Source organism: Rhinoraja longicauda, chromosome 13 (assembly GCF_053455715.1).
Source record: "Rhinoraja longicauda isolate Sanriku21f chromosome 13, sRhiLon1.1, whole genome shotgun sequence".
In the NCBI taxonomy this organism is placed as follows: domain Eukaryota; kingdom Metazoa; phylum Chordata; class Chondrichthyes; order Rajiformes; family Arhynchobatidae; genus Rhinoraja; species Rhinoraja longicauda.
Genome location: NC_135965.1, coordinates 18,778,931 through 18,804,801, shown reverse-complemented (window position 1 = coordinate 18,804,801; position 25,871 = coordinate 18,778,931). Strand labels below are relative to the sequence as shown.

Genomic DNA, 25,871 nt, shown 5'->3' with positions numbered 1-25,871 from the left:
ACCGCCTCCATCCCCGCCACAGCCTCCACCCCCCGCCCCGCATTCCCCGCCACATCCCCAGCACGGCCCGGCCTCCATCCCCCCCGCCTCGCCACACCCCCGGCCCGGCACGGCCTCCACCCCCCGGTCTCCATCCCCCCCGCCCGGCCCGGCCCGGCCTGGCCTCCATCCCTCCGGCCTTGCCACACCCCCGGCCTTTCCATCCCCCCGCCTCGCCACACCCCCGGCCCGGCCTCCACCACCCCCCGGTCTCCATCCCCCCGGCCTCCATCCCCCGCCCCGTCACACCCCCTGCCCGGCACAGCCCGGCCTCCATCCCCCGCCCTCACTCACTCACTCTGCTGGTCAGCGCCCGAGCTCACAGCGTTACCAGAATTCTGCTGGAAAGGAAAGAGGTGATTGAGGGGCGGAGGGAGAGGGGGAGAGTGAGAATTGAAGAGAGGGGAGGGGGAGAGTGAGAATTGAAGAGAGGGGAGAGGAGAGGAGTGTGGGCGGGGGGTGCCGTGTATTTCCGGCGTAACGACGCCTCGTTCGGCTATTTGGGCTGCGGACGGTTGTGTCGGGAGTAGCGGGTGTGTAGAGGGAGAAGGGGTGTGTAGAGGGAGAAGGGGTGTGTAGAGGGAGAAGGGGTGTGTAGAGGGAGAAGGGGTGTGTGGAGAGAGAGAGGGGGTGTAGAGGGAGGGGTGGGTGTAGAGGGAGGGGTGTGTGTAGAAGGAGAGGGGGGGGGATGTGTAGAGGGGGGTGTAGAGAGAGAGAGAGAGGGGGGGTGTAGAGAGAGAGGGGTGGGTAGAGAGGGGGTGGGTAGAGGGAGAGGGGGTGTAGAGAGGGGTGGGTAGAGGGAGAGGGGAGTGTAGAGAGGGGGTGGGTAGAGGGAGAGGGGGTGTGTAGAGAGGGGGGAAGAGGGAGAGAGGGGGTGTAGAGGGAGAGGGGATGTAGAGGGAGAGAGGGGATGTAGAGGGAGAGGGGGGTGTAGAGGGAGAGGGGTGGGAGGAGGGGGAGAGGAGTGAGATGAGGGAATTATTGGAGGACAGGGAGGAATGGGGCATGAGGATGGGGGTGTGAGGGGGAGGAATTGGATGTGCGAGAGTAAGGGGGTGTGAGGGAGGAAAGGTAAGGGGGTGTGGGGGGAAGGGGAGGGGGTGTGGGGGGAAGGGGAGGGGGGTGTGGGGGGAAGGGGAGGAGGGTGTGAGATGTATGGGGGTGGGGGTTTGAAGAGAATGGGGAGGGGGCTTTGAAGGGGAGGAGGAAGGATGTGTGAGGGGGAGGAGTTGGTGAGGGTGGAGTGTGGGGGAGGCAGTGTGATGGTGATGGGAGCATTTGCAAGGAGATGAGGGTGGGGGGTGTGAGGTGGAATTGTGCTGTGCGGGCAAGGTGTGGGGGTTTGGGAGAGGTGGAGGGGATTTGCGGGTGAGTGGTATCGGGGTTCCTGTTATCCTGGCTGAGTTTAGGGTGCTGTGTTCAAATTAAATGAGACGAAAGTCAGTGGTTTTGCAGACAATGAAGATGGTTGTGAAAGATTGCAGCAGGATCTTGATCGATTGGCCAGGTGGCAGGGGAATGGTTGATGGAATTTAATGCAGGGAAGTGTGAGGTGATGCATTTTGGGACATCGAACAAGGGCAGGACCTACACAGCAAATGGCAGGCCTCTGGGTAGTGTTGTAGAGCAGAGGGATCTAGGAGTACAGGTGCATGGTTCCTTGAAGATCGAGTCGCAGGTGGATAAGGTGGTCAAAAAGACTTTTTGCACTTGCCTTCATCAGTCAGAATATTGAGTATAGAAGTTGGGATGTCGTGTTGCAGTTGTATAAGATGTTGGTGAGACCGCATTTAGAATATTGTGTTCAGTTCTGGGCACCATGTTATAGGAAAGATATTGTCAAGCTTGAAAGGGTTCAGAAAAGATTTACGAGGATGTTGCCAGGAATAGAGGGTGTGAGCTATAGGGAGAGGTTGAGTAGGCTGTGTCTCTATTCCATGGAGTGCAGGAGGATGAGGGGAGATCTTATAGACGTATACAAAATCATGAGAGGAGTCGATTGGGTAGATGCACAGAGTCTCTGCCCAGAGTAGGGGAATCAAGGACCAGAGGACATAGGTTCAAGGTGAAGGGGAAAATATTTAATAGGAATCCGAGGGGTAACTTTTTCACACAAAGTGTGGTGGGTGTATGAAACAAGCTGCCAGAGGAGATAGTTGAGACTGGGACTATTCCATAATTTAAGAAACAGTTAGACAGGTACATGGATAGGGCAGGTTTGGAGGGATATGGACCAAGCGCAGCCAAGTGGGACTGGTGTAGCTGGGACATTGTTGGCCGGTGTGCGCAAGTTGGGCCGAAGGGGCCTGTTTCCACTCTGTATCACTCTATGACTCCAAGACTCTAAAGATCTAATTTTGTACCTGTTGCCCCTCCTCACCCTCTGCACTGCTGAGTTTAATTGTGATCAGTATCTCTGGGGAGTCGAGATGCCACTACACTGGGCTTCAGCCCTGCATGGGTTCTGGCCATTAGAAAGATAGCAATAATTTCTGGTAGACATGCAGCCGCAAGTGTTTTCCAACACTACTTCTCTCCCCCGTTTTTTTTTTAGCTAAGAGGCCACGTTGCTGTTCCAGCATGAATCAAATGCCAAATGTTGCCTGCCAATGCACTTATTTACTACCCTTATCATTGTCAAGATTGTTTGTCGTAGGCACCAACAATGGTGCAATGAAATTCTTAATTGCATCAGCACTGTGGCCTGTACATGCAATCATGCAGATAATTTATAATAAATATTTGGAGATAAATAGGTAAATTCCAGTTGGAGTTTTGATCAATGTAGACGCCATTTGTTTGTTGTGGAAATGGTGCGTCGGGTGAAGAGATGGCACAGGTTGTTTATAACAGAGTAAATGTTTTCGTGTTTTTGTTTGAAGGGAGGTGTTTGTGGATGAACTGAATTTCTTGCAATGTTCTGGCCATATGGCATGTAGCATAGAATAATTACATTTATGCAGTCTCTTGTGCCACAGATCTGTGCAGAATGGAATCATCCCCTTTGGCCCACTTTGTCCATGCCAACTTTAGACATGTTCCACATTGTTATGGGTTCATTGATTACTGTTATGAACTGGGCAAATAGGATTTTGCTATAGTAAGCTTCATAAGTGAATTGGAGATTAATCATATGTTACCATTTGTTCATTCAAATATTTTTTTCCAGAGCAGTTAGGTAGTATTGTTTTAGCAATTCAGAAACATAGATGACACTTAACCAGTTGTCTGAATGATGGACTGTAGATAATGTAATATTGATGTTCAATAATACTGGAATTTAACCTTGCTTTCCCTGTGGAACATGAATGTGATCACCTATTTATATAATTTATCTAAGGTTATTATAGCATTGCTTTGTCTGAATGTGCATTCCATATGGTAGTTTCTAATGTTGGAAACTGGAATGTGTCAACTGCAATGAGGTTGTGCAATATTTTGGAACATGAGGTCAAGAGGGTCAAACGTTGTGTCCACATTATCTGCGCTTGTTGCTCTGGAAACCTGCTTCACTGTTGGAGCAAGAATATTATATATTTTTTTGGTTGCAGGAAAAACTTCCTGAAGGGAAACCAAACTAATTTGATTTACTTTGATTAAACCTTTCACACCAAGCCCTGAACGTTTTTTTTTTGTTGCTGCTGAAGAAGATAGTTCAGCTATGTCTGACTGATCCAGATTCAGGGACAGTTTCTTCCCAGCTGTCATCAGGCAATTCAACCATCCTATCAACAACTAGAGAGCAGTCCTGACCTACCATCTACCTCCTTGGAGACCCTCAGGCTATTTTTATTTGGACTTTACTGGACTTTATCTTGCACTATACAGCATTCCCTTTATCTGGCATCTGTACATTGTGGACAGCTCGATTGTAATCGTGGTATAGTCTTTCCGCTGACTGAATGGCATGCCGCAAAAAGCTTTTCACTCTTATCTCGGTGCATGCGACAATAAACTAAACTGCTCATGGATAAAGTTATGGGGGGAGTGGTTGGGTTGAGAGAGGACCTGGAGAACAAATCTCTCAATTTCCTTCTACCCCCCAAAATAGCGACTGGCGTGGATATATGCCCCAGAGTTCCACAGATGAAAATGCAGTTCATTCCTAGTTTACTATCGTTGGCATAAACCAGCAGCTGCAGTTCCTTCCTACAAACTTCATTGCTGGGTTGTTTTATTCTGGAAAACGAGTTGATCTTGGCATCAAATTCAGAACAGTCAATGTGGACCGAAAGGCATGTTCCTGTGCTGTACTGTTCTATGTTCTAATTGTCATTTTATTAGAGTTAGCCGAACTTGGATTTAGTTCTGAGAGACAGCCTGGAAACAGGCCCTTTGGCTCCTCGGGTTGCACCGACCAATGATCGCCTGTACACTAGTGCTATCCTACACACTAGGAACAATTTACACAAACCAATTAGCCTACAAACCTGTACATCTTTGGAGTGTGGGAGGAAACTGGAGCACCGGAGAAAACCCACGCGGTCACAGGAAGAAAGTATGAACTCCATACAGACAGCATCCACAGTCAGGATCAAACCCGGGTGTCTGGTGCTCTAAGGTAGCACCTCTGCCGCTGTGACGCCCTTAATTGGTTGTAACTTGCCTCTATTTAAATATGGCTTATCACTTTCATCTATAAAGGACAATCTATTTCCTGCTAGTATTTTAAAAACACTTCTTTCAAATCCATGATTTTACTGTCTATAAAGATGGAATAGAAATGGATGCTTTAAATTATATACTCAATTTTGTTTAAGGATGGATTAGTGTATAAGAATGGATTGTGCATCAGATTAATGGAATTGAAAGTCAACTCCTCACCCTGCCTGTTATGAATATTGAAGTAGTCTAATTTAACATGGTAGTGTACACATGTAAAGGATGCTAGCAGAAAATGAAGCAAGATGTATGCTTATGAAGTTTCAGAACTTGCTGCTATTTGCTGTTGTATTTCCAACCTTCTTACTCCCAGAGTTTTAAATCTGTCATTTTGCAACTCCAGTTAGGTTTCCAATCCCTTGGCAGGTTTGAAAAAAAAGTGTCTAAAAAGGTGTAAAATACATCCTTAGTCGCAGATGTGATATTCTCATTCAGCCTTTGCTTTAATCAACTGCATCCTGCTGTTTTTCCTCTTATTGAACTTGACTGAGTTGCTCCCATTTGATTTTTCCTCTTGTCTGGTGCAGCAATAGGTTCTCTTCCCTTCCTTATCATTGGTCTTGGAATCCCCTAATGAATTTGTAGTTCGATTCGCCCTGCTTTTCCTACAAGCTGTCTCTTCATATAAATCACAGAGAAGTGATCAACTTTTATAACTGGTGTATTGTGACCAATTTGGGTCATCCTGCTTGAGGAAGGTTATCAAAGTCCTCAAAGTGGTTTAAAGGATGAGGATTCACAGTCACAAGATTCGATAAGATTGGCCTTAAAACAAACTAGGCTTGAGGGAAGTTTTGATAGTGTCATACACTGAAACAGATCAGCCTGTCTAACTCATGGATCCCAACCAAGTTGTGTACCTGAGCTAGTCCCATTTTCCTGTGTTTGGCCCATATCCCTCTTAACCGTTCCTATCTACGTACCTGCCTAAATGTGTTTTGAAAATCGAAATTTACCCACCCCTACAACTTCCTCCATGTTTTGTGCAAAAAAAGTTGCTCCTCTGGTCCTTTTTAAATCTTTTTCCTCTCATCTTAAACCTATGGTTTTAGACTCCCATCTCCCAGGAAAAAGAGACTACGACTGTTCACGTTATCTATGCCCCTCGTGCTTGATCGTGTCAAAGTACACAATGGGTTTAAAAATAATAAATGGAAGTTATTTCCATTAACAGATGCTCAGGCAATTCAGAGTTGACGGGTAAAAGATGTGAAGGGAAGCCTTCTTGAGCGAAAATGAAACCTGCCTGCAAGGATGGGGGAAAGTCATTCTGGGAAATTGGAACATGGGAGGGAAAAAGCATTGAGGACAACGGAGATGCAGCATGATTAGTTAATTTGACAGTTTCCTATTTAATTGGTTCTGTTATTCTATCTGGATCTTTCTCATCCATTTCTCTCTCGTACCCTCGGCTGCGATTGTATTCAGACTGAACGGCCAATATCCAAAATGCAGAAACAACAATTTTATCTGTTTAAACATTGGCAAGAACAAATCCATTATCTATTTGTCTTGCAACATGCAACCACACTGCCCACTTTTGCCACCCTTTCCAACCCACATCGCAGCCTTCTCTTTGCTCTACAAGCTGCCGAGCCCCTTGCATTCCCATAAACTCTGCATTATTTTATCCCATGCCTTGGAGATGGTTTCAAGTTGAACCAGACCGTTTGCAGACCATTTGATCTTGAGCTGAACTCTTCAGCCCATATATTTGCCAGCCTGAAATCTGTATCTACTTAACATCATCCATGTTGTACAAGACATTGGTGAGGCCATGTTTAGCCTGTTCAGTCTTTGTCACCCACTTATAGGAAAGATGTTTTTAAGCTGGAAAGGATGCAGAGAAGGTTTACAAGGATGTTGCCTGAGCTGTAGGGAGAGGTTGAGCAGGCTAGGACTTTATTCCTTGGAGTGCAGGAGGTGTTTAAGATCATGAGAGGATTTTGCATTATGAGTCCTCATGAGAGGACTGTGCATTTCCCCTATCTGGGGAAATGCACAGTCTTTTACCTTAGATGGGGAATTAAGAACCAGAGGCCATAGGTTTAAGGTGAGGGGGTGGGGGAGAAAGATTTAATAGCAACCTTTGGGGCAACCTCTCTACTCAAAGGGTGGTAGGGATATGGAACAAATTGCAAGAGGAGTTAGTTGAGGCAGGTACTATCACAACATTTAAGAAATACAATATGTAATTTAACATTGGGATTACGTTTTATTCCTTTTTAGTCCCTTTTTGTGGTGCATAAGCCTATCGGAGCAGCATAATGGTGGCCAAACAAAGGATTCGCATGGCAAATGAGAAACACAGTAAAAACATCACACAGCGAGGGAATGTTCCTAAAAGTTCGGTAAGTCTTTGTCGCTCTGTTTTTTTCACCCCATGAAATTGAAATAATACATCCATGGGTCCTTTTGCTCTGGAATTTTGATTTGTGACTGATAAAAGTAAGTGTCAATTAAATTTATCTACAAGAGCTCAGTAATTAGATTTTTTGTCACTGATGGAAGGTTTGCATCTTTTTTCCTATTCCAAGCTTTTTGACAATTTCCATTGCAGTGGCTAAATTGTATTATGGAGATGTCTCACGATCTTAAGTTTGTTCGATTAAGAACATTGAAGTTTAAACCTTCAAAATTCAGTCTGAAGAAGGGTCCCGACCCAAGATGTCAGCTATCCATGTCTTCCAACGATGTTGCCTAAACTGCGCAGTTATTCCAGTAATTGGCAATTGCTCAATGAAACTTTATCCCTTCATCACTTGCGAAGATATTCAACCCCCCTTTTATCACTGTCACAATTTTAAAAATTTACTCCTCACTTTGTTTCCATCCCCTGAGGTTCTTGCCAAAATCTTCCAAAGCCTACCAACCAGTGGGCATGGTAATGCATTAGTGACTTTTGCTGCGGTGTGTATATGATTAGCAAATTTCACCATTTCAGACTCTGTCTGTGAGAGCAGACAGCATTAAACTGATCTTTTGCTGGGTCTGTTATCTTGAAATCGGTTAGGCTGCCTTATTTTTGTTAGCTGACAAATGCAAGCTTGTTTAGATTTCACAAAACACGATTTGTCACTGCAGCTTAAAGCCTCAATATTTGTTAGCTTGTAAGTGCTCGTTCAGTCAGTAACAAACTGCCTTTCTTGTCTTTGTAGAAATCAACACCGGATGAAAAATCATCGGTTGGTCCCTGGCTATTGGCACTATTCATTTTTGTTGTTTGTGGATCAGGTAATTTGTTTTTACTTTTATTTATCTTTTGAAAAGTGTAGAGTGGTGTTGGAGACTACATAAGTTATCAGAAATTTCCAAGTTTTGTGAACAATATCACACTAAAACTGTTAATCTTTAATTACAAAGACCTGCAGTCTTAAAAATGACCCAAAAGCAAAATGCCACAATTACATGAGTTCTGTGCTTTAAAAAAAAAAAGCCCCAATAGGCTTTAACGCAAAATGTAATTTGTACTTGAACTCTGTAGGCTAGATAGAACCTTTTTCCCGGCTTGGATACGTCGAGGACTAGAGGGCATAGCTTTAAGGTGAGGGGGGCAAAGTTTAGAGAAGATGGGCTGGGCAAGTGTATTTTTGTTAATGCAGTGGTCGGTGCATAAGATTCACTGCCAGGGGTGGTGGTGGAAACAGCATTTAATAGCAGCATTTAAGAGGCTTTTAGATAGGCACGTGGATATGGAGGGCTATGGATCACGTGCAGGCCGAGGAGATTAGTGTAACTTGACATTGTGCCCAGCATGGGCATTGTGGGCTGAAAGGCCTGTTCCTGTGTTGTACTATTCTATTTTCTAAAGATTTTCTCCATTGACAGCTATCCCTTTATCTCAACTTCGCAAGTTATAGGAGTAGAATTAGGCCCATAGAGTCTATCTCTGCCTCCTAATCCCATTTTCCTGCCTTCTCCCCATAACCCTTGACACCCATTCTAATCAAGAATTTGTCTATCTCTGCCTTAAAAATATCCACTGACGGCCTCCACAGCCCTCTGTGGCAATGAGTTCCACAGATTAACTACCCTCTGACTAAAGAAGTTCCTCCTCACCTTTCTTAAAGAGCGCCCTTTAATTCTAAGGCTATGACCACTGGTCCTAAACTCTCCCACCAGTGAAAACATTCTTCCTGCATCACTCTATGCCTTTCATTATTCTAGACTTAGATCCCCTTAGACTTTAAGATATCAGATTCTCCCCCTAAACCCTACTGCCTGTTTTTATCTTTCAAAAACTCTTAAAATTTAAGACTTAATATTTTGTAAATCTTAAAATATCATTTTTTAATTTTACTTCATTTTGTTCCTTATCCTTTTTTTAATGTTTGGAATGCCGTGCATTGTTTTGGCTGCTTCCCAGTTCATCCGGTGAGTTTTCTTTAATAAAGCCATCCACCTTTCAACCCGCTCTCAACATCATTATTTTACAGTCTGGCCAATGGAAAGTTGACAGGGTAGCAGTAAGCTAATTTATATGTAGTATTTGTTTTGTAGATATGACATTTTGGAAGTCTTCCTCTGGTTGATGTCAGCATTGTGAAATGATGTGCCAGTGAGTTCTGTTAAATGGAGTGTACTGAATCCTGCAGGAAATGTACAACATAAATGGACTATTTGGCCTTTTGCACAACGCCAATCTTTTTGTTCCACTTAAGCATCAAATCTCTTTATTTAATTCACTTGATTTTTTTATCTTGCTTCCCCTTGAGCGCAGCTGTAATCATTGACTGTATTGTGCTGTCAGTTCCACATGCTGATCCCTCATTTATCTTAACTTCCTCATTATATTGCACGGTGGTGCCTTGCAGCACCAGAGACCTGAGTTCGATCCTGACTACGGCTGCTGTCTGTACGGCGTTTTTGCGTTCTTCTGGTGACAGCGTGGCTTTTCTCCGGGAGCTCTGGTTTCCACACACATTCCAAAGGCATGCAGGTTTGTAGGTTAATTGGCTTTAGTAAAATTGTCCCTAGTGTGTAGGTTAATGCTAGTGTACTGGGATTGTTGGTCGACGCGGACTCAGTGGGCCAAATGCCCTGTTTCTGCACTGTATCTCTAGACAGAATTAAAATATATTTATCTGTTACAATTGTGTATTTATCTTCTGGTTTTGGACTTTATTCTTCTTGGTACTGATCTACATAAGTGACCTGGGCTCTGTTTTATCTTTTTAACTACGGGTTGGTCAAATTCCTGGAATCTAGTAAGTCGAGGAAAGAGGGTCCAGAACAGAAATGTCACATGTCCATTCTCTCCTCCGATGCTGCCTGATCCGCTGAGTTCCTACAGCACTTTGTGTCAAGCCAGAGAAAGAGGCAGGAAGTAGACTTGTGAGAAATTAGGTGTGGCGTTAAACTATTGAAGCTGAGAGAGGTTTTAGAATAATCATGCTTGTACTGTTCAGTCATAGAAGTAACTGTTGCAATGTAGACAATGCTGAGCATGCAGCCAAATTTCTTAATACTTAAACACTGCTACCTTCCTAGTATTAATACTTCGACGGGTGAGGAAAATGTATTAAGAAAGTAACCACAAATGAGTTTTAAGTGCTCCTGTGCCCCATCCTGGTGTGTGTCCAACTCTCCCACTATACCACCCCCCTTTTCACCTATATCATGTTCGGCTGCTCTGGAGGGAACTTGGAGAGCATGGGTTCCGAGGAGAGATAGCTGAATGCAAAGAAAATTGGGCTCATGGAAGGAAGCGGAGGGTGATGGTGGAAGATTACTTTTCGGACTGGAGGCCTGACTAGTGGTGTGCCTCAGGGTTCGGTGCTGGGCCCATTGTGGTTTGTCATCTATATCAATGTTTGTAGGTGTCACAAAAGTTTGTAGGTGTCACAAAAGTGGGTGATATTGTAGGTAGTGAAGATGATTGTGAAAAATATTGGGCTGAGGAATGGTTGATGGAATTTAATACAGGAATGTGTGGGTGTGGCATAAATTAATGATTTGGAAGAAAATGTAAGTGGTTTAATTGCATAGAAAAATAGGTGCTGGAATAGTTCATTTGGCCCTTTGAGTCAGCACCTCCATTCAATATGATCATGGCTGATCATTTAAAATCAGTACCACGTTCCTGTTTTTTCCCCATATCCCTTGATTCCTTTAGCCCTAAGAACTACATTTTCAGATAACACCAAGGTGAAAGGGGAATATTTTGAGACAGGATCAGTGGTGCAAGTTTTTAAAGAGGTTGGTAGGTATATGGAATAAGTTTATAGAGGTGATGACGGAGGCAGGTACAATTACAACATTTAAAATACATTTGAATGGGTTCATGGATAGGAAAGGTTTAGAGGAAATGTGTAGGAAGGAATTGCAGATGCTGGCTTACACCGAAGATAGGCACAGAATGCTAGAGTAACTCAGCGGGTCAGACAGCATCTCTGGAGAAAAGAAATGGGTGACGTTTTGGGTCTAGACCATTCTTCAGATTGTTCAGTCTGAAGACTTTTCTCCAGCGATGCTGCCTGACCCACTGAGTTGATCCAGAATTTTGTGTCTATCTTCAAGGTTTACAGGAATATGGGCCGCATGCAGATAAGGGGGATTAGTATAGATAGGCATCTTGGTTAGTGTGGACGGGTGGGCTGAAGGTGCTATTTCCGTGCTGTTTAACTGAATCTAAAACACATTGTCATTATCGATTCTACACTCTGCCACTTGACATTTTAGCGCTGACTAATTAGAAAATGCACAATTCTGAGCTGGCAGACTTGTATCCTTCATTTGGGGGTACTGGTTCATAGAAATATTTGACGTCTCTTCAGAGATGAGGAAGAACTTTTTCAGTCAGAGAGTGGTGAAGGTGTGGAATTCTCTGCCTCAGAAGGCAGTGGAGGCCAGTTCGTTGGATGCTTTCAAGAGAGAGCTGGATAGAGCTCTTAAGGATAGCGGAGTGAGGGGGTATGGGGAGAAGGCAGGAACGGGGTACTGATTGAGAGTGATCAGCCATGATCGCATTGAATGGCGGTGCTGGCTCGAAGGGCTGAATGGCCTACTCCTGCACCTATTGTCTATTGTCTATTGCTTAGCTGGGATGCAGTCATTTAATGCCTATGATGCTCAGAAGCGGCTTATCAAATTTGCATCTAGTGGTCGCTGAACTTGAAGATTTCCTCTGCAACCCCAAGAAGTTGGATTTTGATATTTCAAATGTGCATAAAATTTACAGTTGACATGTTTCACTCCAGGGTTACTTGGAAATAATCTAACCACTGCTCCTCAACTGACTTGCTATACATTTTGCAAGTCTGCTTGCATTTAACACCGCCATTTAAAAAATTTGACTTTAAGCTATTCAGCTATTAAGTTGCACATTGTGTGCTCGTACGTACTGTAATCATGAAAAATCTGCAATGGGTAGAACCAGTGGCATAGCTGGTAGACACACTGTCTTACAAAACTAAAGACGTGAGCTTGATTCTGACCTCGGGTGCTGTCTGCGTGGAATTTGCACGTTCTTCCTGTGGCTGAGTGGGTTTCCTCTGGGTGCTCCAGTCTCCTCCCACATCCCAAAGACGTGCGAGTTTGTAGGTTAGTTGCCCCTAGTGTGTCGGGAGTGGATGCATACACGGGATCACATAGAAATGGTGTGAACAGGTGATCTACAGTCGGCATGGACTCTGGGCCGAAGGGCCTGTTTCCAAGCTGTATCTCTGAACGAAACTACCCAGTAATAAAAACTTTGTGTGAGGGTAACTGAGTTCTCCAAATCACCCATAATCTTAGATATTTGTATCTCTTTCTTTTGATTTGCATCCTCCCTCTCTCCCATCACTTGCCTTCTCATCTTATGACACAGGACATTTGGGCTTTTGGCTCTGTGCCATTGCCCATGGGTGTAATCCTATGTCATATTATCCCCCTACCGCAGAAACTTTCTTCTGTATGCCCATTAACTCTAACTCCCCTTTGATTATTCATTTTGCCTTTAATCTACACTAATGGGTATTTACAGTAGCCAATCGACCTCTGATTTTGGGATGCAGGTGGAAACTCGCATTACATGCAAAGTCTCCACAGATAATGCTGTAGTTAGGATCAAATCCAAGTTGGTGAAGCTATCGGAGTTAATTCTCTCTTGCTGCTTTTACAACCAGACTGTAGTGACTAACCAGACTCTTGAGAATGTCTGTATTAAAGATTTATTTATTGGTATTTTGGAGTCCTTTTGACACACAAGCGAGACTCCAGTATCTAAAATGGTTTTGGATCCCATTTAGAGTATTATGTTCTGTTTTGGACACCGTGTGATTGGAAAGATGTTGTCAAGCTGGAAAGGGTGCAGAGAAGATATATGAGGATATTGCCAGGATTCAAGGGCCTGAGCTACAGGGAGAGGTTTAGCAGGCTAGGAATTTATTCCTTGAAGTGGAGGAGGATGAGGGATGATCTTTATAGAAGTGTACAAAATCGTGAGAAATAGATTGGGTAAACACTGTAAGGGAATTGAGAACCAGAGGACATTGGTTTCAGATGAGGGGGAAAAGATGATCATGGCTGATAATCTAAAATCAGTACCCTGTTCCTGCTTTTCCCCTATATCCCTTGATTCCTTGAGCCCTAAGAACTAGATCTAACTCCCTCTTGAAAACATCCAGTGAATTGGCCTCCACTGCCTTCTCTGGTAGAGAATCCCAAAGATTCTCAACTCGCTGGATGAAGAGGTTTTTCCTCTTCTCAGTCCTAAATTACCTACCCCATATTCTTAAACTGTGACCCCTGGTTCTGGACTCCCCCAATATCGGGAACATTTTTCCTGCATCTACCCTGTCCAATCCTCTAAGAATTTTATATGTTTCTATAAGATCTCCTCTCATCCTTCTAAATTCCAGTGAATACAAGCCCAGTCATATGTCAGTCCCGCCATCCCGGGAATTAACCTGGCGAACCTACGCTGCACTTCCTCAATTGCAATAATATCCTTCCTCAAATTATGAGTCCAAGATTGTACACAATACTCCAGGTGCGGTATCACCAGGGCCCTGTACAACTGCAGTAGGATCTCCTTGTTCCTAAACTCAAATCCTCTCTCAATGAAGGCCAACATGCCATTAGCTTTCTTCCCTGCTTGCTGAACCTGCATGCTTACTTTCTGTGACTGATGTACAAGCACACCCGGGTCTTGTGCACCTCCCCTTTTCCTAATCTGACACCATTCAGATAATAATCTCCCTTCTTGTTCTTTTCACCAAAGTGGATAAACTCACATTTATCCACATTATACTGCATCTGCCATGCATCTGCCCACTCAGCCAACCTATCCAAGTCACACTGCAGCATCATAGCATCCTCATCGCAGCTCACACTGCCACCCAGCTTTGTGTCATCCGCAAACTTGGAAATGTCACATTTATTTCCCTCGTCTAAATCGTTAATATATATTGTAAATAACAGGGGTCCCAGCAACGAGCCTTGCGGCATCCCACTAGTCACTGCCTGCCATTCTGAAAAGGACCCGTTAATTCCTAATCCTTGCTTCCTGTCTGCCAACCAGTTCTCTATCCATGTCAATACCCTACTCCATAAACCATGTGCTCTAATTTTGCACACTAATCTCTTGTGTGGGACCTTGCCAAATGCTTTTTGAAAGTGCAGATACACCACATCCACTGGCTCTCCCTTATCCATTCTACTTGTTACATCCTCAAAAAATTCCAGAAGATTAGTCAAGCATGATTTCCCTTCATAAATCCATGCTGACTTTGACCGATCCTATCACTGCTTTCCAAATGCGCTGCTATAACATCTTTAATAATCGACTCAAGCACCTTCCCCACTACCGATGTAAGGCTAACTGGTCTATAATTCCCTGTTTTCTCTCTCCCTCCTTTCTTAAAAATTGGGGTTACATTGGCTACCCTGGAGTCCACAGGAACAGATCCAGAGTCGAGACTGTTCTGCCATTTCCATGTTTCCCATTATAAATTCACCTGTCTGATTGTAAGGGACATACATTTGGCTTCACTAATCTTTTCCTTTTTAGATATCTTAAAGAAGCTTTTAGAGTCCGTTTTTATATTCCCCGCAAGCTTTCTTTCATGCTCTTTTTTCCCCCTCTTAATTAACCCCTTTGTCGACCTCTGAGTTCTAAATTTCTCCCAGTCCTCCAGTTTGCTGTTTCCTCTGGCCAATTTATATGCCTTTTCCTTGGATTTAACACAATCCATCGTTCCCTCGTTAGCCATGGTTAGCCATGGTTGAGCTGCCTTCCCCATTTTATTTTTTCGCCAGACAGGAATGAACAATTTTTGTGGTTCATCCATGCGGTCTTTAAATCTTTGCCATTGCATCGCCACCGTCAACCCTTTAAGTATAATTTGCCATCTATCCTAGCCAATTCTTGTCTCATTCCTTCAGAGTCTCCTTTCTTTAAGTTCAGGACGCTAGTCTCTGAATTAACTGTGTCACTCTACATCCTGATGCAGAATTCCACCATATTATGGTCACTGTTGCCCAAGGGGCTTTGCACAACAAGATCGCTAACTAATTCTTCCTCATTACACAATATCCAGTCGAGGATGGCCTGTCCTCTAGTCGGTTCTTCTACATATTGGTTTAAAAAACCATCCCATATACATTCCAGGAAATCCTTCTCAGCGCTGTTCCCAATTTGTTTGGCCCAATCTATATGTAGATTAAAGTCACCCAAGTTAACTGCTGTACCTTTGCCACACGCATCCCTAATTTTCTGCTTGATGCTCTCTCCAACCTCCCTACTGCTGTTTGGTGGTCTGTATACAACTCCAACAAGTGTTTTCTGCCCTTGGCTATTTCACAGTTCTACCCATACCGATTCTACAGCATCCAAGCTAATGTCTCTCCTTGCTATTGCATTAATCTCCTCTTTAACCAGCAATGCCACCCCACCTCCTCGTTCTTTCTGTCTACCCTTCCTGAATATCGAATACCCCTGCATTGTTTAGCTCCCAGCTTTGGTCACCCTGGAGCCATGTCTCCGTAATTCCAACTATATCATATTCCTTAACTACTAACTGCGCATTCAATCCATCCACCTTATTACGAATGCTCCTCGCATTAAGGCACAAAGCTTTCAGGTTTGTTTTTCTTGTCTCCCTGCTACCTTTTGCTTCTGTCCTCCTTTCATGTCTCTCTGTCTCCTTGCATTGGGTCCCATTCCCCTGCCCTGTTAGTTTAGACGTGACCTTTCCTACACCCTCCCGTTAGCTGCACGCTTATGCTTCCACGTTGTTGACTCCACTCCCCCCACTGTAATTTAAACCCACCTGTGTAGCACTAGCAAACCTGTCTGCCAGAATGTCGGTCCCCTTACAATTAAGGTGCAACCTGTCTCTTTTGTACAGGTCACCCCTGCCCCAGAAGAGATCCCAGTGATCTAGAAATCTAAATCCCTGCTCCCTGCACCAACTCCTCAGCCACACATTCAGTTCCCCTATCCCCCTGTTCCTACCCGCACTAGCACAAGGTACTGGACGCAACCCAGAGATAACCACCCTAGAAGTCCTGCTTTTCAGCCTCCTACCTAGTTCTCTATGCTCGCGTTGCAGAACCTCCTTCCTCTTCTTACCCATGTCATTTGTGCCTACTTGCACAATTACTTCCCGCTGTTTACCTTCCCTCTGAAGGATGTTCTGAAGTCGGTCTGAGACATCTTGGACCCTGGCACCAGGGAGGCAACACACCATCCTCGAGACTCGCCACAGAATCTCCTGTCTGCACCGCTGATAATGGAGTCACCCACCACTATGGCTCTGCCGGATGCCGGTCGAGCCTCAGCGCTAGGATTCCCTGTCTGCCGCTCGGACTGGAAGTGTCATCTGCCCCGACACCTCCCAAGAGGGTGTACCTGTTTTCAAGAGGCACTTCCACCGAGGTCTCCTGCACTCATTTCATCCCTTTCCTTTCCCTCTCTACCCGTCGCACCTCCTGCACTCTTGGAGTGACGACCTGGCTGTAGGTCCTGTCCAGGAAGCTTTCGTCTTCCCGGATGGACCGCAGATCATCCAGCTGCTGCTCCAGTTCTCAAACTCAGTCATTGAGGAGCTGCATCAGGACACAGTGTAGTGGTTAGAGGCACCAGCAGTGCTCCTGACTTTCCACATCCTGCAGCAAACACACTGCAGTAATATTCCTGCCATCGCGCCAATAAGTTTAAATATTTAAATTAAATTAAACACACAACTGAATAAATAAAGCCTCCTCGCCGAACATTCTTGAGCCAAAGACTCACACTTTGCCTCTCCAAGGCCGCTCCCAATAGGCCGCTCTGCTGCACCTACACTTAATTTTATTTAATCAAGACAACTATCCACTCAACTAATTAGGATGTCTCAGCCAATGGCTGCTGCTCCTCTGCCACCTTCAAGGTAATTGCCCTGGGCTGTCTCTTGGCGCTCTTTTTAAAGCCCCTGAACTTTACTCGCCTAGGAGAAGCCTAAATGGAACGAGCTGCTGGAGGAGGTAGTTGATGCAGGTACTACTGCAATATTTGAGAAACATTTAGACGGGCACATAGATAGGATAGATTTAGAGGGATATATGGGCCAAACACAGGCTGGTGGGATTCGTGTAGATGGGACATGTTGGTCGGTGTGGGCACGTTGGGCCAAAGGGCCTGGTTCCAGTCTGCATGACTCCATGACCCTAAGCACAAAATGATAGTCACTGTGGTCTGAATTGCCTGTTTCTGTGCATTAAGATTCTGCAACTCCCTTTGATCTTAGCATATCATCTGTTCTGAATAAGTGGTTAATCCTTGCATTGGCTGCCTTTCTGTTCTCGTTGCTAATGTCAATTGTGCCAACTACATTAGTGGCTAATTAGCCTAGATAGTTCATCATTTGTATTTGGAATATGTCACCTTCATATATTTCTACCCTCTACACCTTGTATGCGATAACGTTATCTATGAGTGACCTTGGGTGGAGGAGGGGGGCGTGGGAAAGATTCAATTGGTTTGGAAATGGAGTGTTGACAAGCCAACTTGCTGCAGCTCTGGTTCCTTCAAATCTGTTTTTCTCAAGATTAGTCGTACACTTCTACATTATTTGCTGAACCATTGAACCTATTTTAAAATAGTTTGGGGAACTGTCATGTAATATATTTATACAACTAATAATCTCAACAGTACAATAGGTAAAGCTGGCTGTCGTGTGGAAGAGATTAATGTTTCGGGTAGAACACAGGATTGTTCAGCACAGAAATAGTTGTGTCCCATCATACCTTTGACAGAATGTAATAATAATGACTGCAGATGCTGGTTTATCAGGTCCACTGATTCTCCAGCAACTGGTAGTGTAAATTTTTTCGGGGATGGGGCCGGTGTACGCCCGGAACAGGGATTGTTCGACATACCCGACAGAGGCAGGCGTAGCTGGGGCCCATGCGAGTGCCCATAACTACGCCTCTGGTTTGGAGGAAGTGAGAGGAGTCAAAAGGAGAAGTTGTTAAGGGTAAGAACCAGCTCTGCTAGGCGGAGGAGAGTGTTAGTAGATGGGGATTGGCTGGTTCTACGGTCGAGGAAGAAACGGAGGGCTTGGAGACCATCCTTGTGGGGGATGGAAGTGTAGAGTGACTGGACATCCATGGTAAAGATGAGGGAGTGGGGGCCTGGGAACTGGAAGTTATTGAGGAGATGGGGAGCGTAGGTGGGGAGGGATTTGACCAGGGGGGATAGGATGGTGTCGAGGTAGGTGGAAATGAGTTCGGTGGGACATGAGCAGGCAGACAATGGGTCTGCTGGGACAGTTCTGTTTATGGATTTTAGGTAGAAGGTAGAATCGGGCCGTGCGGGGCTGGGGAACTATAAGACAAAGCCACACGGAGAGGCAGGGAACTACAGGTCCAACATGGGTTATTTTTTTTCTACTGATCCCCCGGGCAGCCGACCGATGGGTCGCAGTTGCCCCCTGTGGACAAGGATCTCGCTGGAGTCGGCAGATCCATTCCCATAGCCAGCTTTGCGGGCCAGTATTTAAACCCCCCTGAGGCCGTGACCTATGGCCTGGCAAAACGGATAGTAAGACAAGGCTCTGGAACCAGGGGTGCTGGAAAACCAGTGGTGGATCTATACAGATGTAGGAATCTTGAGCAAAACAGTGTTGGAGGAACTCAGTGTGTCAAACAGCATCTGGGGAGTGGCGAAGGGGGAATATGAAGACAGGTCCCAGCCCAAATCCTCGTCTGTTCCCTCTACAGATGCCGCCTGACCTACTGAGTACCTCCAGCACTTTGTGTTTAACCCAAAGTCTCATGTTTTTAAAAAAATAAAAAAAATAAGTGGCCAACTGCAGAAAGAAACGTCTGAATCAGTATGAAGAAGATTCTGGCCCATAATGTCACCTATCCACGTTCTCCAGAGATGCTGCCTGACCTGCTGAGTTACCACAGCACTTTGTCTTTTTTTAGCAGACAGATTTGGTTAAGGAGGGGCTGAGCAACAAAATGTCTTTAAAAGATGTGAATGCCAATAATTATTTAAATTAAATGTTGGAAACTTGTTGGTCCAATACCATGTTTTTGTTTGATAACCCTTCGTCGTTAGATTGCCAGGGTTGGTTACTGAATGTATGGGTTAACATATGATAAGCGTTTGCCAGGATTGAGTGGGTTGGCATATGGTTGAGTGTTTGACAATGCTGGGCCTGTACTCGCTGGAGTTTAGAAGGATGAGGGGTGACCTCATTGAAACTTACCCCACAGTGAAAGTCTTAGATAGAGTGGATGTGGGACAGTCTAGGACCAAAAGTCATCGCCTTAGTATTAAATGACGTTCCTTTAGGAAAGAAATGAGGAGGAATTTCTTTAGTCAGAGGGTGTTGAATCTGTGGAATTCATTGACACAGATGCCTGTGGAGGCCAAGTCAATGGATATTTTTAAGGCAAAGATAGATAGATTCTTGATTAGCACGGGTGTCGGGGGTTATGGAGAGCAGGGAGGAGAATGGGGTTGAGGGGGAGAGTTTGATCAGCCATGATTGAATGATGGAGTAGACTTGATGGGCCGACTGGGCTAAATCTGCTCTTATCACGTAAATTTATGAAATTTACCTGTTAAATTAGATGTAGTTCTCCTTTAACAGTCTCTATGCCTATTGGCAAAGGTTTGACGGTGTTCTTTGGACAGCCCCAGTGTAACAAGGTCAACATGACCCTGTTAAAATATGCAACTTTATTGATTTGTTTTTATTCCTGCCACATAAACCTTGTGCCACGTATCCATTTGGGAAAATGTTCATTTGCCAAATACATGTGACATTACGCAACATGGTTCTCAAATAAACAAGCGGCTTTCTGCCATCCTATTAAGAGGGCCACATGACAAACAAAGTGAATGTGTTGTCCTTGGAAGGAATGCAAAGGGAACAAAGTTAGATTGTGAGGAGCGATTACGCAAACTGTTTGTTCTGCTTGAAAACAGGTCAAATGAGTGATTGAACAGAGCGTGATGGCGTCTTCAGCAGAAGCTCTTTTAATATTGAGATGGTTATATTTTAAGACATACAGTGACTGCTGTGTGGAAACGTTAATTTGCACATTAAATGTTAATTTGCTGATTGAATTAGAGGGTGTTGGTTATCAATAGGACTTGAACAAATGTGGATTGTTTTCTTTGGAGCATGGGAGGCTGAGGGGAAATGTGATAGAAGTCAGAACATTTTCCCCAGAGTGGAAATGTCAAAAGACTAGAGGACGTAGTTTTAAGGTGAGGGGAGCAAAGTTCAAAGTAGATGTACGTACTGCGCAATATTTTTTTACACAGAGTGGTCGGCAAAGATACTAGAGGAGCAAGATAGACCACTCGACTCTAAAACCGTAGTAGGTCATGGGTAAATTTCTGCGCCATTTTAGTATGCAGATCCTGTATGCTGGCTAGACTGGGCAGTGTTCACAACTCTCTGCGATTTCTTCGTATATAAAATGTTTGCAAACAGTTATTTTTGTTCAACTTGGATAAATTGATAAGTTGACATTTATAACTATTTCTTGAAGAGTTGCTGCTTCGTGATCTTTAAACTTTGGATGTTACTGATTGAATATTTGCACTAGAGATCCACTCTGTCTGTATCAGGCCAATTGATCATATTTAATGAACTGTTCTTCTTTGCTTTCTCTGTTAATTTTAATTTCACCTCCACGAGCTGTATCTCTTTTTGTTTTATTTTAAAAAGTCATGGAAGCAGAGATTAGGCATTTGCAAACACTAGAACTCTACTGTATCCACAATGTAATTGAAAAGACATTTAACTTTATACTTGGAGCCAAGAAAATTTGAATTGGTGAATTGATTAGTTAAAAATCCTTGACAACAACTAAAATAACCAATGCTGCTTGACATGGTACAGAAGCATGAATCCAATTCAAATAGACATAGTGGTGGAGTAAGTCACTAGGTCAGGCAGCATCTCTGGAGAAAAAGGATAGGTGATGTTTCAGGTTGGGACCCTTCTTCAGACAAGGAGGGGGGGGAGGTGAAGAGTTGGTATAAATGATGACCTGATCTTTTCATTGGTTCGCTGATATGCAAAACAGTGCAACACAAAATGATGTAAGATCTACCATGAATGACAGAAATAAAAAGTGTTATCCTTGTTTATGAAGTTCATTTTTGAATGATTTTTATTTGAAGGGGGCTGGTGCAATATACTGCTAACCCACATGTGTCATTATGAGATATTCACATTTGAAAAATCCATAAATCACAAAAACAAGAAGGTGCCTATGTTATTTGACCAACTTATCAGTTGCTTTTAAATATGATTTTTTTACAGGTTGTAGGGTAGTAGGTATGGTGTTAATGCATGTAACTGATTTTTCACAAAAGTGAGGGCTCACACTATATTGCACCGACCCCCTCAATTATATGTTAAATTCAAAACTAAACTATGGTAGTAATGTACATTATTCATGTCTAAAGCTAGCACTTCTGTATCAGTGTGGGTATGTATGCATTACATTTTATTACACTAGTATAGAATGAAAAAATATCTTGACATGTGTTCATAGTTATTTTATTCACAATATTAGGATTTCTGGAAATAAGTTTGTCACTGATTGTGAATGTGTATGGGTATGGGTAGGCCCTAATGAAATGTATGTGAGAGAACAGCAGGCACGTGAATTTTCTGAGGATTTCCTCGGTTTTAAAATCCATTTTCTGCGCTTTTTGCATGGTTTCCACGTTTTTCACTTTGTCAAATAACCGGAGAAATCGGATCGAAAAAAAAGAAAGGGAAAAAAACGATGTATAGACTTGTAATGAACACTAGGGTTCCGCTAGAGGTTGCTGGGGTTCCGCAAGAAATTCCCCCGCGCGCCCTGGAAGTCTCCCCGAAAATGTGGCACATAGACTAGGGTAGGCAGTAAATCTCAACCTCATCGGGGCTTCCATGGCCAATTTGTCAATTCGGCCGCTAGAGGTTCAGCAAGAAATCCCTCGGCGCCCTGGAAGTCTCCCCGTAAATGTGGCACCTAGGCTGGGCAAGGCAGTCTATTTCGACCTCATCGGGACTTCCACGGCCGATCGGTGTATTGAATTTGCAACCTGCGGCTGGGACTCTGGAACTCCACAACACTGAGTGAGGCAACAATTAATAGCAGCCTGAGGGCCAGCTTTTTCACTTGGGTATGTGGCATGAGATGCCAGAAGAGGCTGGTACTAAACAGCATTTATCCACTAAACATGGATAGGAAAGGTTTAAAGGGATATGGGCCACATGGGATGAGCGTAGATGGGTCATCTTGGTCTGCATGGAAGATTTGGGCTGAAGGGTCTGTTTCTGTGCTGTGTGACTCCATGACTCTGACTGATGTACTCTTTCCAAATATATATATATATATATATATATATATTTTAAAATTAAACTTACTACCTTTTTTGTTCCACTGCAGCTATCTTCCAGATTATTCAGAGTATCCGGATGGGCATGTGAGATGGACAAAACACAAACTTCTGTACCTTTTAAGTGTCTTGCTGTTAATTCCAGCTGTGAATCTGACCATTCCAACACTTCCTTTGTCTTATAAACAATGGATTTTACAGAACTCTCTGTAAATGCTTCTGACAAACTTATTCCATGGTGTTGCTAAAAGTCCAGTTCATTCCTTCGTATCTCTCTCTCGAAGCAAGGGTACAGTGAAAGCCATCCAGCAATTTGATTTTGTATTTTAATCAGGGAAACTGTTTGTAAGTTCATATTTAATGTGAATATTTTAGCATTATATATAGTAAGTATGTAGGTAAGAACCCATTTTGTGCATTCTGAATTTTGTTGCCATTCTTTCACACTTACCATCGAAAATTGTAGAGAAGATGAATCTACTGCCTGTCCCCTTTTGAGATACAAAATGTGAATCTTTCTAAATTAAATTTATAATTCCAAAAAAGTGCCTTTTTTTGTATATTAAAATGTACAACCATTTTGAGACTTGGATGGGAATGATTTTTGAAGGTAAATTGATTTTGATTTTTCTTCTCATTTGAAGTAGGCGATCTTTCTAAAATCTTTTAGTATCTGATGAAACAAACTCTGGTCTAACCTTTTTGGGGAGGGAAGCAGCGAGTTTAAGTTTTAATTGAACTGAGGTAAAGGTAATCTGGTACTGAGGTACAATGTTTTGAGCATGTTTTGAGGGCAAGCACGGCCATTTCAAACATGCTCACTGGCAGTTTCTTCTCTGTGGTAATTGAAACAATCAAAATACAATCTGCTTCATTGTCAACACTGTATAGTCTGAAACTGTTGTAAATCACGGCATGATAATATTGCCACTTGTTGCTGCTTTGTCTTTATCAGGGCCAATCAATTTGTGTTTGAATGTAAGCAACTGCAGCATTTTGTCGCCCAAATAAATATATTTTTGCTTGATTCAGCTGATGTGCTCATTTTAAATCTCATTGTCTTCAAAGATAAACGACTTTTCAGAAGTTATTGTAATAAATGATTACCTTCAAGTGCCATTCATTATTACTGAAGAGTCTGAGTGATAACTTGTGAAGCGGGAGAATCTATGAACCCAAGGCAGGTAAATATAATTGTCCTCCATTTCAAATCATGTGCAATTTATTTTTGTTATTAAAATGTGGATGTGGAAATTTTATTGAGAACTATTTACACAGTGGTACATCTAGCTTGCAAGCCTCCAGTCCACATGAGTGTGTCACATTTACACAGGGTTGGCTTGTGGTCTGTCCAAGAAACTTGCCAGTGAAGTTTGTTTCCCTTCCTGATCAAAGAGGTATATCAGAAATGGGGAAGAGAATGTGGAAATCTTTCTTGACAATGCAAATGCCTAACATTGGTGCCATGGGAACTTGAGGCCGCAGTGTTAAGTTTTGTAACAGAGAAATGCAATAAAAAAATTACATTTCACAACATTTCTTGCCAGTGAAGTTGCCTTATTTGTGTTAATATTATAACATATTTGCATCTTGGTTCAAGTTTATTGACCTTTAACTATTTACAGTGGTATTGATCGGATAGATAATTTAATTCCTAGAATACACAGAAAAGATTCTTGGTATCAGGCAGAACGCCAGTTGAAACACCACCTCATCTAATGTTTAGGAAGGAACTGCAAAACAGGGGTTACTTGAAGTTAGAGAAATTCATACCACTGGGTTGTAAGTTGCCCAAGCGAAATATGAGGTGCTGTTCCTCCAATTTGCGTGTAGCCTCGTTCTGACAATGGAGTCCTAGGACAGAAAGGTCAGTGTGTGAATGGGAATTAAAGTGTTTAGCAACCAGGAGATCAGGTAGGTCCAGGTGGACTGAGTGAAGGTGTTCAGCAAAACGATCGCCCAGTCTTCGTTTGGTCTCATCGATGTACAGGAGTCCACATCTTGAACAACAGATACAGTTGATGAGGCTGGAGGAGGTGCAAGTAACGCTTGCAAGTGAAAGGGTAGGACACTTACTACGGTCTGTACATCTTAAATATTCAATTAAAGCATTCATTATTTTGGCTGAGGATTAAACTACCAGTAACTACAAAAATAGTAAGATGTAAAATGGGAGGTCACCTTATGGCTATATGAAATAGCAGTAAATTACATGAAGTGCTTTTACTAAAGTGACAATGACATCGATCATCGACAGACAGGAGCAGCTATGGGTATCTGTGGTTTAACTTTCTCAAAAGCCTAAATAACATTCCCTCTCTCTTCATCCCTCCCCCTCCCAAGTCACACCAGCTTTCGTTCTCACTGAGCTATAGCGAACAAGGGCCTGTTTCCTTCATTCATTTGTTCTACATCTCTTGTTTCCCTTTCCCATGACTTTCAGTCTGAAGAAGGGTCTCACCCATCTCTTCTCTCCAGAGATGCTGCCTGTCTCACTGAGCCACTCCAGCATTATGTAAATATATCTACCCTTTTAGAATGTTTATAATTGGCAGCAACTGGAAAGAATTCACTGCAGGATTTGTTTTTAGTTTTAGAATTTTAGTTCTAGTGTTACAGCATGGAAACAGGCTCGTTGACCCACGGAGTCCATGCCGACCAGCAATCACCTCGTACACGAGTTCCATCCTACACTAGAAACAATTTGCAGAAGCCAATTAACGGACAAACCTGCAAGTCTTTAGAATATGGGAGGAAACCTGAGAAAAATCACGTGGTCACAGGGAGAAAGTACAAACTCTGTACAGACAGCACCCATAGTCAGGATTGAACACAGGTCTCTGGTGCTGTAAGGCAGCAACTCTACTGCTGTGCCACCTTCTGACAAATTGCCAAAATAGTTCTTCTCTCCCCTGCACTTGAAGGATGGCAAAGGTTGATTGGGTGCAGAGATTCACTGAATGACTGGGGTGGGGGGGGGGGGGTGAGAATAGAACCCACAGTCAAGGAGATTAGGATTTTTTGTCAGACTTTCACAATTGTTGTTTAATCAGACCCATACACAGGAGTAACAACTCATAGTCTTTATTGTAACACAAGCGGAAGAAACACTAGATGCTATCGTCTCCATAGTCAGCATCGTCTGCTGTGAGACGGCAGAAGGCAGCTTACATAGTCCAGGTAGGGATGAAGATCCGGACTGGACCACATGTGGAATGTGCAGCATACATAATAAGTGTGGTGATAGATATAGTGAAAGCGATCTAATATGGTTGATCTACATCCTTCCTCTTGAGGAGTTAACCCATAATAAAATAGATATGGATATGGTTATAGATGA

The 25,871-nt window shown here is 43.5% G+C and overlaps 2 protein-coding genes across 5 annotated transcripts in view; one reads left to right on the top strand and one right to left on the bottom strand.

Moving 5' to 3' along the window:
• The window catches only part of eif2a (eukaryotic translation initiation factor 2A), a 32,252-nt gene extending 31,784 nt beyond the window's left edge, over nt 1-468 (bottom strand). The window contains exon 1 of one of the 2 annotated variants that reach the window (XM_078410460.1): nt 334-468. The gene's annotated coding sequence lies outside the window, so the exon portion shown is untranslated. The remainder of the gene's footprint in view (nt 1-333) is intronic. The other variant, XM_078410459.1, reaches the window with a different exon arrangement.
• On the top strand, nt 267-24,038 carry LOC144599500 (stress-associated endoplasmic reticulum protein 1). Of its 3 annotated transcripts, XR_013548013.1 has the most exons (5): nt 267-395; nt 6,931-7,052; nt 7,860-7,935; nt 9,516-9,640; nt 22,582-24,038. XR_013548013.1 is itself a non-coding variant. In XM_078410463.1 (4 exons), the coding sequence occupies exons 2-4, from the start codon at nt 6,969-6,971 to the stop codon at nt 22,620-22,622; spliced, it is 201 nt and encodes a 66-aa protein (XP_078266589.1). In that variant the 5' UTR covers nt 267-395; nt 6,931-6,968; the 3' UTR covers nt 22,623-24,038. The 3 variants fall into 3 exon arrangements, 2 of the variants coding, with proteins under 2 accessions (XP_078266589.1, XP_078266591.1); XM_078410463.1 differs by lacking the exon at nt 9,516-9,640; XM_078410465.1 differs by lacking the exons at nt 267-395; nt 9,516-9,640 and adding an exon at nt 471-572.
• Nucleotides 24,039-25,871: the final 1,833 nt, after the last annotated feature.